Here is a 15,914-nt window from a genome sequence, read left to right as displayed (position 1 = left end):
ACCATCTCTTTCATCTTCTGATGAAGGGGGCAGTAGACCTTGAAAGCTAAAGCATTCTGTATTTTTATAACATACTATAACAGTCTACACAAGATGGTTTTATTTGGTCTGCATTTGTCGGAACATGATTGTTCTTTTGTATTACATTCTTAACTGTTCATAGGAGTCCATGGAAGAATGGGCAGAATTTGTCAGGATGCAAAGACATCAAATGTCATTGGTGTATCCTTGCATGGTTTGAGTATGCAGTGCTTCTTGACGGGTAGCATTAGTGTGTAAATTCTGTGCAACCTCACAACAATTCAAAAAATAATGTAGGAGGAGAAACATGGTATTTGTTCTGTTCAGACCTGTTCCAGTTTGCATCATTCTTCTTCCATTGCCTCATCTGTGATCGGTCAGCACAAGTAGCTCCGCATCTCGTCCTCCCTGCTCTTCACTTGGAGTGGGTCAGCTACAAACCTTATCAGCCTTCTTCACCATCATTGTGATTGTACTGTAGCTGATAGCTCTCAACAGTAATGATTTGTCTTATTGCACTTTTAATGGCAGGGGAAATTTTTAGATGATCATGCATGGATTGGAAAAGTTTCATGTGAGTGCAGTTTATTGTTATAAACTGATGTGAAACTTTTCTGTACTTTATTTCTGTAGAATATGTTTTGTTTTTTAACCCTTAAACGCCGAGCCTCTATTTACAAAAGTGTCTGTTGTATGCCGGCGGCGTTCGGGAGTTAGCGCTGAAGCGGAAAAAAAGTTTTTTTAAAAAAATCACAGCACGCTTAGTTTTTAAGATTTAAGAGTTCAATTTTGGCTCCTTTCTTTTGTCATTGCCTGAAGTTTAGTATGCAACCATCAGAAATGAAAAAAATATCATTATCATATATAAATATTGAAATAATGACAGCACGAAAAAAAATTTCATATATAATTGTACACAAATCGCGCTGTGAGCAAAACGGTTAAAGCTAACGTGTTATTTTTTTTCATTATATTGTACACTAAATTGCGATGATTTTGGTATATAACAAATGTAAAACGATCAAAGTAACACAGAGAAAATATTATCACAAAATGATGCATGAATTCGTAACGCGCGGACGTAAAAGTTTTTTTCAAAAATTCACCATAAATCGAAATATTGTGCTAGAGACTTCCCGTTTGTTGCAAAGTGAAGGTAATTGATTGAATATTACTAGACTGTAAGTGTTTTAGCTTACAATTTAAGTTTTCGACCATTTCGGTCGAGTTAAAGTTGACTGAAGGTAGAATTTTTTTCTATTTATCGTGATTTATATGAAAATATTTCAAAACTGATAAAAGCTACAACCATGAGTTATTTTTTGTTGTATTCTACATGAAATTGCGCACATTTTCATATATAAAACATTATGTAACGACTTATACAAAATGGTGCAAACATTACGACAAAGTGACGAAAAAATTTCTGAGATGTTCGGCAGAGTTACTGCGCGGACGTAAGGAAAAAGTTTTTTCAAAAATTCACCATAAATCAAAATATTGTGCTAGAGACTTCCAATTTTTTGCAAAATGAAGGTAAATGATGGAATATTACTGGAATGTAAGAGTTTTAGCTTACAATTGCGTTTTTCGACCATTTCGGTTGAGTTAAAGTTGACCGAAGGTTGAAATTTTGGCACTTATCGTGATTTATATGAAAATATTTCAAAACTGATAAAAGCTACAACCATGAGTTATTTTCAGTTGTATTCTACATGAAATCGCGCACATGTTCTTATATAAAACTTTATGTAACGACTAATATAAAACGGTGCAAACATTACGACAAAGTGGCGAAAGAATTTCTGAGATGTTGGCGAGTTTGCGGACGTAAGGAAAGTTTTTTTCAAAAATTCACCATAAATCGAAATATTGTGCTAGAGACTTCCAGTTTGTTGCAAAATGAAGGTAAATTATTGAATATTTCTAGAATGTAAGAGTTTTAGCTTACAATTACGTTTTTCGACCATTTCGGTCGAGTTAAATTTGACCGGTTGAAATTTTGGCACTTATCGTGATTTATATGAAAATATTTCAAAACTGATAAAAGCTACAACCATGAGTTATTTTCTGTTGTATTCTACATGAAATTGCGCACATTTTCATATATAAAACTTTATGTAACGACTAATATAAAACGGTGCAAACATTACGACAAAGTGATGAAAGAATTTCAGAGATGTTCAGCTGAGTTACGTAGCATGTGGACATAAGGGAAAAGTTTTTCAAAAAATTCACCATAAATCGAAATATTGTGCTAGAGACTTCCAATTTGTTGCAAAATGAAGGTACATAATTGAATATTACTAGAATGTAAGAGTTTTAGCTTACAATTGCGTTTTCAACCATTTCGGTCGAGTCAAAGTTGACCAAAAGGTTGAAATTTTGCACTTATCGTGATTTATATGAAAATATTTCCAAACTGATAAAAGCTACAACCATGGGTTGTTTTTTGTTGTATTTTACATGAAATTGCGCACATTTTCATATATAAAACTTTATGCAACGGCTAATATAAAACGGTGCAAAAATTACGACAAAATGACGAAAGAATTTCTGAAATTTTTGGCCGAGTTACTGTGCAGACGTAAGGAAAAAGTTTTTTTCAAAAATTCACCATAAATCAAAATATTGTGCTAGAGACTTCCAATTTGTTGCAAAATGAAGGTAAATGCTTGAATATAACTAGAATGTAAGAGTTTTAGCTTACCATTGCGTTTTCGACCATTTCGGTCGAGTCAAAGTTGACCGAAGGTTGAAATTTTTGTAGTCGGCGTCGGTGCGTCCACTCGGCACCCAACAGACAATTTTAGCCGACGTCACGATATGTCCAGTCGGTGTTTAAGGGTTAATCTACAAGAAACTGGGCTATTCAACCTATCTGAGTTTATAAAAAACCTTTAATGTAGACTGATGGGGTGGGTGGGTTATGAATTGAATTGAATATAGAATTTAGGCCAAAAGCCAAGCACTTGGACCAATGAGGGGATTCAGCGCTGAAAATGTAAATTGACAGTAAAAAGTCTGAAAGGTGTAACTGGAGGAAAACCTCGCAGTTGCACTCTGAATCAACTGTTAGGAGACGGTGGAAAGTAAGATGGAAGAAAGAGAATATGAAAGGAGGTACAGTAAAAGGAATGAAAGGGGTTGCAGCTAGGGACCGAAACCACACTGCAAAGAACCTTAAGTAATGCCTACAATACACTGTGTGAGGTGCACTGACGGCACTAACCCCTACTGTGGGGGGGAGTTTATGATCACTTGGACCATGACCCTACAACTTAGAAGTTGAGTGCAGTCACATAGTTGGTCTTTTAATTCATGAATAGTCATCGGAAACAGAGCTCAATAGTATAGCCAGGTGTAACTTTTAGGGTAGTGTTGCATAATTAAAATTTTTGTTATATCGCTGCTTGCTTTTATTGTTGCTTGTCCATTTTTTATCTTCTTTTATGAAGTAGTTTATAAGTTTTACATTATTTCTAGTTATTTGGATTAACTGATCATTATTCATTCATTGGCAGTTGTTCAGGAATAGTTAATCCTTGTGTAAATGGACTGTTGGTTGATAACTTTGTAAAACCATATACATACAGTACAACATATCAACATAAGGCTTGATGTAACAAAAAACCGTTTAATTCAAGATTTTATTTTAATTAAAGCCACTGGCTTTCGCAAGGGAAAGCCAAAGTTAAATAAGTATGAAATATTTGTTAAAAATACATTTGGAAATTAAATAATGTAAACTACTCATGGAAGTAACCTAAAAACATCTGTATTTTTAAAAACTAGACTGGCTCCTCCAAGCAATTTTCTATTAGTCTGTACCAAATAAGATGCTTAGCACAACGCCATAAACTCTTTGGCTTCTGTTTTTTTATATAAGTTATGGAATACTTTGCAGCATTACTATCTGATACAAAAGCATTATTCATAATGAAACACTCATGATGGAGGTAATGGGTGATTTAATACAAAAATGTGAAGCTACACTTACAAAATTATTTTGAGATAATTCCTTAATTCACTTAACCTAGACATTTCAACATAAGCACCTGCAGATATATCATAAATTAACATTTTTGCTAACTAATAAGTTAATTTTCAGTTTGAGAATTCTTCACACCAAAATAAATACAATCATAAAGTGATTGTTCGACAATGATTCTGAAATTACCATTTACCCGCAATACAGTAAATAACTATTCAGTGCACTTACAAAATCAGCTGTCAATCTTACAAGCGTATGGCTCAATGACAAACATAAAAAAAAATACATTTACAAAATAATTTAATCAGTATAAATGAAAAAGTGTGTTGGGATTTTCTACAAGATCACTGAGAACAGGGCTTGGACATTTTACGAAATGACCACCGATTATATTGAAATACATAGCAACCTTTGAATCCATTTGCACTGTATGAAAGAACACCTTTTTTTTTTTTTTTTTTATTTCCTCAGGTTACCTCCTATGAAACTACTGCACTAGGATATGATGAAAATTTTATGAAAGAACACAATTTTTATTTCCTTGGGTGGGTTTGCCTCCTATAAAACAACTACTGTACTAGGTTATGATGAAAATTTTAACAAGATTCTAAGACCATAATTTCTTCCTGAAAGTTTGGGAATGTTGCCATAAGACATGCAGCCAAAAGATGATTTGGCACACAGACACCCTGCTGAGAAATATTTGTTTCAGTATAAATCCTTTACTCTTATTAACCACCAACCAAGCAGCAGACAAAGCAAAGGTCTTGTGGCTGTCTAGAACTGCACACAGAAACTGCATACCTAGCCAGGGTTCCATGCATTCTTGTGAACTGCACTGGAACTTCAAGCTCAATTCAGGAGCCATTCTACTGATGGGGATTGTCTTGGTAGCAAGAAACTGCACTGGTACTATTGGACAGCTGTGAAGTCCTACATCAAAATTAAACTTACACCAGATGGCACTACTGATGATGGCAATGTAAGCCAAAACACACAGATGTGGAAGGTCTCCCTCAAGGTAGGAGTCACACTACCAACAGAAACATTGCTGTTCTTCGATTTGTTTCCATAACTTGACATTCATTGTTGATTATATTTTAGACATCCACACAAAAAATTAAGGTTCATCAAATATCCAAAGGTCAAACAAGAGTGACCAGATCTAAGAAGTCAATATTGTTTTTGTGTATTATTCTTCTGCACATGAGAATCACATTCATGGGAAGGGATGTGCTACCTAAAGTGCCTCTGCTAGGTACAAGAACCAACACCCCACAATTATTTTCTCTCATGAAAGAAACTATGCTATGGATAAGCTCCTTCACACTCCCACCTGGGAACTTAACTCACAGCAGGACCACAAGCAAACTTGCATCTCCATTTCATGACTGCACCCGAACCGCACTGACAAAATTGAGGCAAAACATCCATGTCATCCCCCCTCTTTTTTTTTTTTTTTTTTACAAATATTTCTCTACCTTTATTATAACAAACCTATTCCCCTTTTGTATATTACCTTTATTATGACAATTAACATATTTTCCTACTTACTGGTTTTGACAAACTAATATCTACAAGTCACCCTAAGTTCTCTGAGTTGGCAAGTCCTCAAACTCCTTGTCTAGGTCCCAGAACACATTCCACAAGTGGAGCCCTCACACTACACTTCTAATCCTTAGTTTATTGTCCCAAGACACTGTGCTCTTGTGGAAACTGCAGACATTAAAAAAAAAAAAAAAAAAGTAAGTAAGTGTAAGTAAGTTTCCAATCCAGGTTAGGAACCTGGAACCATCCACACCTAACATCAAGATCTGGCCCTAAGGGTTTCATTCCTCCAATAATATGAGTTATTAAATGACCACATAATTTACCAAACCCACTGTTGATCATTTTCATCCCTACAGTAGAGTCAGAACACAATTAGGAACACAAGACTAACGGAGGTGAATAAGGAATCAATCTTGCCTGATACCAGAAATCACACCGAATGAATGCCCTAAAGTGTACCTTACCTGACAATTTGCTACACTGATGCTGTCTACAGATGACCACAGTAAAAAGCAGTTTTTATTCTTGATAAACCACATTATTTCATTTATTTCTCTTCAAAACATCCAACTATTATATATCACTGCTAGAACTGTCATTTCCCATGCAACAATACTGCATCAAGGAATATTAAATTGCTATGTGAAAATTAAACATGAAAACAAATTCAATTGTTACTTTTCAGTTTCAAACCACTAGGCTGAATATAGTTCATGCTTTTGTATTAAAAATATGCTCAATTTAGCTGTTAAATACCTAACCAAATAAAACAATCTTTTCTGTGAGATTTGAGATGAATTGATGCAAGTCTGAGCATATTTTCCTTATTCTCACACCACTATATTCTTGTCTATATTACCTATGAAAAAATCGTGATACAAGGGCAGAAACAAAGTAGGTATTGCTAAGGAAGTGAATACTCACTTATATACAATATATACACTATATACATTTCTTCAATACTGAAGATTATTCACTGTCTAGCTTCCTTTTAGGGCAGTCTTTCACCCTAAAACAGTGCTCTAGCTTATGCCAGCATCTTTCATAGATGTCAGTATTACACCCAAGACCCCAGTGTTTAGAACTTTTGGGGCAAACAACACAATGTCGAAGTTTTGTACCATCTAATCTTGCAAATTTATATGTCCCATGTGATGAAGGCGCAGGTGAGAGAACACCTTAAAGGTGAGAGTTGAGAGGTAAAACTCAAGAAGCTGTTTCATATTGTTGTTCTTTTGATCCTTGTGAAATCATTTTTCTGTTTGATAGATATATTTTGAAATGAAATTTTAGGGGATGTTGAGATCCATTCCATGTTGATGGTATTTTCACATAAGCAAGAACCTATAGTTGATCAGAATAGTTAAGACAAGTTCTTAATGATGCCAGACTAAAGAGCACTAAAGGAAAATTGTCATTTTTCAATCTGCTGATTGCCAACAGAAGTTTTCATTCATAAATAGGCAGAATAATGTCTTCCATCTTTATTCTTTGTGAAGTTCCTAGTTCAGACAGCTCTCAGTAATGTTTGGACACCAACAACCAAGGTGGCAATTGGAATCACAAGAGGTGGTTGGCATTTCCCCTTCTGCTGAAGTGCTGGGATGATACAGGTTGATTGGCATGATCCTGGCAATGACATGAATCCTTAAGTGGTCCATAATTTTAGATGAAGCCTCTGTCAACAAAATCTTGAGATTAGGTAGGCAAAATCTTCAGTGATACCATGGATGTGATTGTTGATAGAGGAATCCCCATGGATGATACACTTCTGAATGAGTCCAACAGGTTCCATGATACCCCATTGTTCATATAATCTCTCTCAGCCCCAAGACTTGGTTGCAATGGTCAATACTTGCCTCATTACTCAAACTTTGAGAAAAATAAATTTTGTACTACATACAAATGCAACTACAAGAATGTCTCTAATCATGAAGTATATAATCAATGTAAAAAAGAGCTTTACCTCCAACAATATTTCTTCAAAAATACCAGTCTCCCATTATTGCTGGTTTCCTATCAAATAGGCATAAATTTCATTCAAAGAACACAGCAGAAAATTAAAGTGACGAGTAACCCACTGATTCTTGCTTAATAAAAACCATATGTTTCAAAGTAAGGGCAGCTTAGGCATTACTCACAACCTATGGTTCTTTAATGTACACTAAAATGAATAACTTACAGACTTAATATTGTAACATAACATACAGGGTTTAATTGTTTTCCAGTATTGTATAACAAAAGAACTGATTTCACTTATGAAAATTTGGCTTAGCCATTCAAAATTTAAGACAGTAAATTCTTAGCAGTTAACCTATGTTGATAAGTCTCTTTAGTTATGAATCCACATTCATTGTGAACATGTGTCAATAGCATGCCTGGCTGATGAAAAATTAATTTAGGAATCCTACAAAAATAAAGAGGTAATCTGATACATAATAAGCCTATGGATTTCACCCCTCAGGCTAATACAGAAAGATTAAAGTTCAAACACATGAAGTTTTCTTCAAGGAAATTCACTACCTAAACTGGGGTACTTTCTGTGCCAGTACATCCTATACACTTTTCTTCTTTGTACAGCCTTTATTCCACCTTCCCATTGGGTCAGCCGCTCAAGTTTTCCTTCTCCACAGAATTCTATTGTGTTTTAAACTCAACAATTTCATGTCTATCCCTACAATGCCACCCCATCTAATTCTATGCCTGTCTTTACTTCTACCCTCTACAGCAAAATCACATGCTTTCTTATCCTGAACATCCTGATCCCTGCATACCACCTCAAGAATTTATCTTTTATTGAAAAACACCCCCCCATTTTTCCAACTTGTTCACTTTTGATTCTTTCCAGCAATGACATTGTCCTTCCCAGAGATCCCTCTTTTCTTCACACTCCCCATGTTTCTGCACTATACAAAAGTATTAGCCAGATTGCTGTATTGTAGACCTTCACACTAAGTATCAAAGGAATTGTCTTCTTATTAAGAATCACCCCCGAAACTTGTCTCCACTTGGCTCAAGCTGCTTTAGTTCTCTGCTGCACCTCCAGCTCATATCTACCCTCTTCATTTATGACAGAACCTTTGTACCTGAAGCCATTTGTCTGCTTTAATTCCTTACTAGTTTCTTATATACCATTTCCTTGATTAGTTTTCTTCCTATCATGGAGTACATCTAGACAATATGATAAGGAAAAATACCCATTCAAAAGCTTTGCCTACACTACTGTACAAGTAACTAAAAGATGATACTGAATACACTGGAAGATACAGCAACACAACTAACACTTTTCAAGTTGTTCTCTAGTAATGATGCATTACAATCATATTTAAGTTCCATCCTTCTTGCCAAAATCAATTATATACTGAAACAAGTACCAAAGTGAGTCTCTTCACTCTTAATTACAAAGCAATACTCATATATTTGAAAATACATCTTTGATCAAACAAACAGCAACCAAGCACCAGAAAGCCCTAAAAAATGAAAAAAACTGTGACCAATAAACAGCAACATGGTGTAAACTTGTTCGCATTACTAATGTAACCATTTTCACTGTAGCAATTAATAACTTTACTAAATCTGTAAATCAGCTGATTTTCATGCACTTGTCTCTTTACATTACTTCTGAAAATGTTCTGGTGCTGAAAAGAAGGCAGGATTTCATACAGGAGATGAAAAATTCAAATTTAAATATCACATTAACTTTTTGCATTAATAATATGAACAGAAGCATAAACAACATTAGAGTGAAGATGACATGCAAAAATGGAAGTTAAAAGTTCTTGTGAAACTTTAATAATGAAATATCCTAGACTGCACTGTGAAACAAAAGAGGAACAAGGGGCAGTACTTGTCCCTAAAAGAAATGAAAATGAGAATGAAAAACATAAATAAGAATGGCTAATAAATAAGAATGACTACAACAACCTAATTAACCTAAGCATTAAATGAAAAAGTGATTTTCAAAACTATTTGAATTTTATTTTTCAACCATGTTTATCTGGTAACTGAGAAAATTCATGACTGTAAGTAAACCCTTCCATGAATAATGCTGCAATATGTTTTGTAAACCAAACTTTTGTAAAGCAAGCCACAATAACTTTTCCCAATAGATAAAGGCCCCAGTTCCAGCATAAGACTGAATTTGCTCATGCAAACCCATTAATCCTAAATAGCCTTATTCTATGCAAATGTTTCCCAGACACCAACTTGATATGTCTCGAAAGATGAAAAACCTCACAGTGCATGCATCTGTCTTTCTTCATTTTGACCTGACTCTACTGCTTTCTCTCTCAGCATTGCACCATTTTCTGCTCAACTCTACTGCAGTTATGGTTGCAATTCTTAACATAGTGCTTGGGCCTCAGTGCACGGATGCCATGCTTTGTGCCTGAGACTGCCTGGATGTCTATGCCTTTTACCATTAAGACTTCTCAGATGAATCCTCTTGGATGACTCTCACTGTACCCTTTGTGCTGCAACAGGAGTGTTTCTGGACCTCTTAGACCTTGTCACAGACAACCCCAGAATTCTTCGAACTAGGACACTTGAGAAGTGGCCTCCAACTAACACAGCCTTTTTGCTAGCCTTGTCATCTTTAAGTATGTCAGTGAACTTCAAGTCCTGTTGGGTGAAGCTTCTACCTTCCAGCCATTGGTCCTCTGTTAGTCTCTCATCTGGCCTTGAGTTTAGCAGGACATTATCTGAGTTTCAAGAAAAAAAGAAGTCCTGTTGGGTCTATCTTACCCTTCCAGCCAATGGTTTTCTGTCAGTCTCTCATCTGGCCTTATGTTAAAGAACATGCCCCAAGTTTCAAAAAAAAAAAAAGTGACCTGTTGGGTGAAGTTTCTTCCTGCCATTAGTCTTTTATCAGTCTCTCATCTGGCCTTGAGTTTGACATGGCCCAGTTTCACAAAAACAAAATCATCCTGTTGGGTGAACCTTCTCCTTCCAGCTATTGGTCTTCCATCAGTCTTTCATCTGGCCTTGAGTTCAAGGACATGTCTCAGGCTCACAAAAAAAAATGTCCTGTGGGGTGAAGCTTCTCCTTCCAGACATTGGTGTTCTGTCAGTCTCTCAATCTGGCCTTGAGTTTAGGACATGCCCCAGTTTAAAAAAAAAAAAATACATGTCCTGTTGGGTGAAGTTTCTTCCTGCCATTAGTCTTCTGTCAGTCTCTCATCTGGCCTTGAGTTTAAAGAACATGCCCCTGTTTAAAAAAAAAAAAAAAAAAAAAAAACCTGTTGGGTGGTGAAGCCATTGGTCATCTGTCAGTCTCTCATCTGGCCTTGAGTTTGACATGGCCCAGTTTCACAAAAACAAAAACATCCCGTTGGGTGAACCTTCTCCTTCCACCCATTAGTCTTCTGTCAGTCTCTTATCTGGCCTTGAGTTAAAGGACATGCCCAAGTTTAAAGAAAAAAAAAAAGTGTTGTTGGTTAAAGCTTCTCCTTTCAGCCATTGGTATTCTGTCAGTCTTTTGCCTGGCCATGAGTTAAAGAACATGGCCCAGTTTAAAAAAAAAAAAAAAAAAAAAAAAAAAAAAAAAAAAAATCCTGTTGGATTATGTCTTCTCCTTCCAGCCTGAAAAAAAAAAAAAATCCTGTTGGATGAAGCTTCTCCTTCCAGCCTACTGGTCTTCTGTCAGTCTCTCATCTGGTCTTGAGTTCAAGGACATGTCCCAGATTCACGAAAAAAAATTTCCTGTTGGGTGAAGCTTTTCCCTCAAGCCATTGGTGTTCTGTCAGTCTCTCAATCTGGGCTTGAGTTTAGAACATGCCCCACCCAAAAAAAAAAAAAAATACATGTCCTGTTGGGTGAAGCTTCTCCTTCCAGCCCATTGGTCTTCTGTCAGTCTCTCATCTGGCCTTGAGTTCAAGGACATACCTCAGTTTCTCAATAAATACATGTCCTGTTTGGTGAGGCTTCTTACAGCTACTGGTCTTCTTCCATCAGTCTCTTATATGGCCTTGAGCTCAAGGACATGCCCAAGTTTAAAAAAAAAAAAATAAATAAAAAAACATGGCTTGCCCTACTACTCCTTAGCTATTCCTGCCTTTTCCATCTCTTCAGATGAAATAGCCATCTATGTGCCCAAGGGCCATCAAAGACATGTTTCAAAGAGACATAAGCATTTAGGACTTCTCATTCTTGACTCTTCCTTCATACTGGTCAAGTGAATATTTCAGTCCCAAAAAATTCAATTTGATTTTAGTCTAATCATGTTATTTAATCTTTCTGCTATCCTTGGAGCAGACACTTGACATTGCAAGAAAATCTATGAAATATTCTCATTTAGTAAATATTACCATAAGCCTTCTGATGTTTATTCAATAGGTCTGATCATTGCAATGGGCCATGTTCTAGTGACTGGGATGGAAAGAGACCAATCACCTTCATCATGATCCTCATCCTGACGTACCTGGCACACTTGGAGGGTTGTCTTCCTAGAGTACCTAGAGTCAAGTCTCGTACTTGGCAAGTGATCTTGTCTTTGGGAGAGTTAACAACTTCTTGCATTATGACCATTTTGATTTCTTGTTCATATCACTCCTTCCTAAACTGCAATTCAGACTACTTATGATTAAAGGGTTCATGTGAACAAACAATACTTTTCCAATAAAATATGTTTTTCTACAAACCCATTAATTATAAGATTTTAGTGCCTTTCTCCCTTCCCTACAGTCTTCTTGATTGAGGCTGACACAGAGGAATGAAGCAGAAAGCCTTCTGGGATACTGGAGTAAGGTTTGGGGTTGTACAGTTAGGTTTTTCATCTTCATGATCTATCAAATGTGTGTGTTTGGGATAACTCTGTACAAAATACAGATATTTATCACTAATGGATTTGTAGAAAAATGAGTCATTGCAAAACATCATATTTCTTCTTAAAATATATTTACTGTGTTGTATTCAGATAAAAGCTTTCAGAATCTTCAACACAAAATTTTGTTGCACAATTTTACAATATATTTTATCCTAATTTTTCTAAAGACTATGGTAATCTTTTCATGTTTGTGCAAAATTTTTTCTACACTTCACTAGAAAGCTCTTCCTCCATTTTCCATTACTTTAATTATTCATTCTGTTTGCATGGTACAATATACATATATATTATATATATATATATATATATATATATATATATATATATATATATATATATATATGTATATATATATATATATATATATATATATATATATATATATATATATATATATTATATATATATATATATATATATATATATATCTAATTTTCATTAACTACAATATATTACATGTTGGGTGCTAGAAGCTGGTCCCAATCTATCGCAGTTGAAAATACTTCCTGTTGAAGCCATACTTCGTAGTGACGTTTGAACTCCTCAGTCAACTCAACAGGGCGACCCAACACACTTGTAACACAATTATCGAGAGGTTCAAAGTCAGAGTCCTGAAACAAACAAAAAAAAAACACCTTTCATTTTCAAAACCCAAAAGTAGTAATACTCAATTCATATAAGTAATAAAAGTTACAATTCATTCTTCAATTCATGAAGTTTGTGTTATTCCTGAACATTAACCTTACATTAACACACAGCACAATGCACATTTTGCTAACAGATAAATGTTCAGTAATATTCCTTTTTTTATATTTTAACTCCCCATAAATTTAATGATGCCTGAAGTATTTGGACAAAGATAGGTTATTTGTGAAAGAACGGTATTATAAATGACTAAAATGTTTTATATTTTTGCAAAAAGATTACTAAGCATGTAACATTTACATAAAATTGACCAGTGAGTCATGATTTTGTATTAAATATATTCTCTGATGCAAAACAATGGCAGCCATGTTGAATTTTTGTGATTTGACAGTTAAAAACTCAAAATTTTGCTTGGTAACCTTGATTTTTGGATTTAGCAGGCCCAAATCCTTCAGGAACACCTGGTTACCAAATTTTCACTAGAAATGCCTTAAAAAGTTACTTTTTCTGAAAATGGGACCAGACTATGAGGAGAGATTATGATATGCAATCAAAAATCAGAAGCAAGGAATTGGATGGGAGGTAATGAACTAACAGTTACCCACAGTCAGATTGATTAGGAGGAAAAACTTTACTTAACAAGGGAAACAACTTACAATGGTGTTATTATATCTGTGTGAGTTGAATCTGTCTACACATGCTCTTAAAGCACATTCCTCTGCTTGGAAATCCCACGGTCTTGCATCTGGATCATTTCCATATGCCCAATCGTCATTTAACCTGTGTCGAACCTGAAGTATTTAAAAAATATTTTTCTTTAAGAATCTCTTATGGATCTGCATACAGTACAGAAACAAATAATGCAGGATACACAAGTATATCATAAAAAAATACTAACCTTCTGATAAATGGCACTCATAGTTTTCATGTTTGTTTTCCTCCACTGTCTCCCTAAATATTTTGTTTGCATCTTCAACAGCTTAAGTACATATAACTGCATCATTGCATGCTTTACCTGCAAGAAAAATATTATAATAAGAACCTATTTGTCTACGGGATTGATGGTCAGTGCAAAAGGAAAATAAATTTCCACTGTAACATTAACTATATGCAGTTTGTATACTAAACAAAGGCAGTAGATTATCATTATTATCGTATTTATGTACAGTAATCTGACAATTATCCCAATTAATATAGCCAAGGGCCTGTCAGATAATGGCGAGTAAAAGAATCTAGGGTTGTTCCAGGGCAACCCTATACCCTTCCTCAACTAACCTTGTCAGTGCCACATTACCATAACTGTAAACACTCAATATGCTTAAAAACAACAATCATCACACCTTAAACCAAAATCTTTATGCAAAAGGCAATTACAGTATCTACCTTTTTTCCCATATTTGTAACAAAATATACTTCATAAATACACTTTTAAAAAAATGTAACCACTTCTTTTTCTTTTTCTCTCATAAACCATAACCCTTTTTCTCTCGTAAATGACAATTCAGTAGGTAGGTAGCCTATCTGTGTTTACCCACAGCCTGCCATGGTTTTATAACCACTGACTTATTTTTATACAGCAACTTTCTTATCAGTTGTCACCATATTGTATCACCATACATGAGATACGAAATGTGTATGTTTGAACTACTGACCTAGGCTAGATGTTACACTCACAGTATTCATTTGCACAAGGCAAATAAGCTATTACTGCTGTATTTACAACAGAGGTAATGGTAATGAAACTGTTATTTTCCTTAATGAATCCATTTATACTGTATTATCATCATGTTACATCATCATCATGTGTATTAAAAAACAGGTTTTGACATAGGAAAAACCTATTTTTGGTAGTCGCTGTTGAGTCTTCAAGGAGTTACCTTCCATGGTCGACCAGAGTTCCATGGTGACCAAACTAATATCAAAGAATTCTCATTCTCTTCTAGTTGGTCTTTTTGGCTAGGTATTGTGTTGTAATGATTAACATATAACACATGATGGAGTATACGAGTATAATGGACTCAAAGATAAAAATAAGAGGGCACTTTCCCTTATCTTCAGCGAAGATGAAGCCAGTTTTTCCAACATCAAAAGAACCTGCAGGAAAGAGAAGTGACTATTGCACATGAGCATCCACCCTCTTGCTTACAACTGAGGCGTTAAAGACCAAGGAGCCATTACTCTCTGTTGGTCAATGCAGGATGATCCCTTGCCCAAATCCCATGCCTTTTCGTCAGGGAAGTGGGAGAGTTTTGAGGACTCAACAGTGGCTACCAAAAATAGGTTTTCCTACGTCAAAACCTGCTTTTTGATAGCGTAGTCGCTTGTTTCGTCCTCAGGGAGCTTTACAAAGAAATTGACAGGGGATGAAAAAGGCTTAAGCTCTCAATTTTTAATCCCAACACCCCAAAGGAAAAAACATTTCTGATCCAAGGTCAAGCCACAGATTTCAAGTCTCATTCTTTATTCCAAATACTCTTCAGGTTTTGGTACCAAGGAACAAGAAACTACACAAACTTTTGTTTTAGGATTAGTTCCACAGTGGCTTACCTAAGCATGCTGGGTTTGGTTGCAGTACTGTCGCCCCTCTCCCAGCAATAGTTAGCACACTCACCGTCAATAAGACCCTTGGTTTTCTGCCGTAGCACCTAGGTGTTAAGACTAACCATGCCACCTACGGATACACAGTTTAGTCAAATTTGTTCAAGCACAAGGCATTAATTTAACAGGTGACCACCCTGTACATTTGGAGACTTCTTTGAAAGAGACATTTCTGAGGAAGGCCAACAACATACTTACTTTCCTAATATCATGTGACCTAGGAAAGGAGTGTGGATTTGCCTTTTTAATGAGAAACACTACAATCATTCTCGGCCCTTGTAC

General features: G+C 35.4%; 1 protein-coding gene across 1 annotated transcript in view; it reads right to left on the bottom strand.

Annotated features, from left to right (window-relative positions):
* Positions 1-3,657: 3,657 nt before the first annotated feature.
* LOC136833945 (striatin-interacting protein 1 homolog) overlaps positions 3,658-15,914 on the bottom strand; it is an 87,976-nt gene continuing 75,719 nt past the window's right edge. The window contains 4 exon segments of the mRNA XM_067096226.1: positions 3,658-7,195; positions 12,846-13,000; positions 13,691-13,825; positions 13,933-14,049. Coding sequence (XP_066952327.1) covers positions 7,069-7,195; positions 12,846-13,000; positions 13,691-13,825; positions 13,933-14,049 — 534 coding nt within the window. The 3' untranslated portion in view covers positions 3,658-7,068.

This window comes from Macrobrachium rosenbergii, chromosome 52 (assembly GCF_040412425.1).
Source record: "Macrobrachium rosenbergii isolate ZJJX-2024 chromosome 52, ASM4041242v1, whole genome shotgun sequence".
Classification (NCBI taxonomy): domain Eukaryota; kingdom Metazoa; phylum Arthropoda; class Malacostraca; order Decapoda; family Palaemonidae; genus Macrobrachium; species Macrobrachium rosenbergii.
This window is presented reverse-complemented; position numbering and strand designations above follow the sequence as displayed.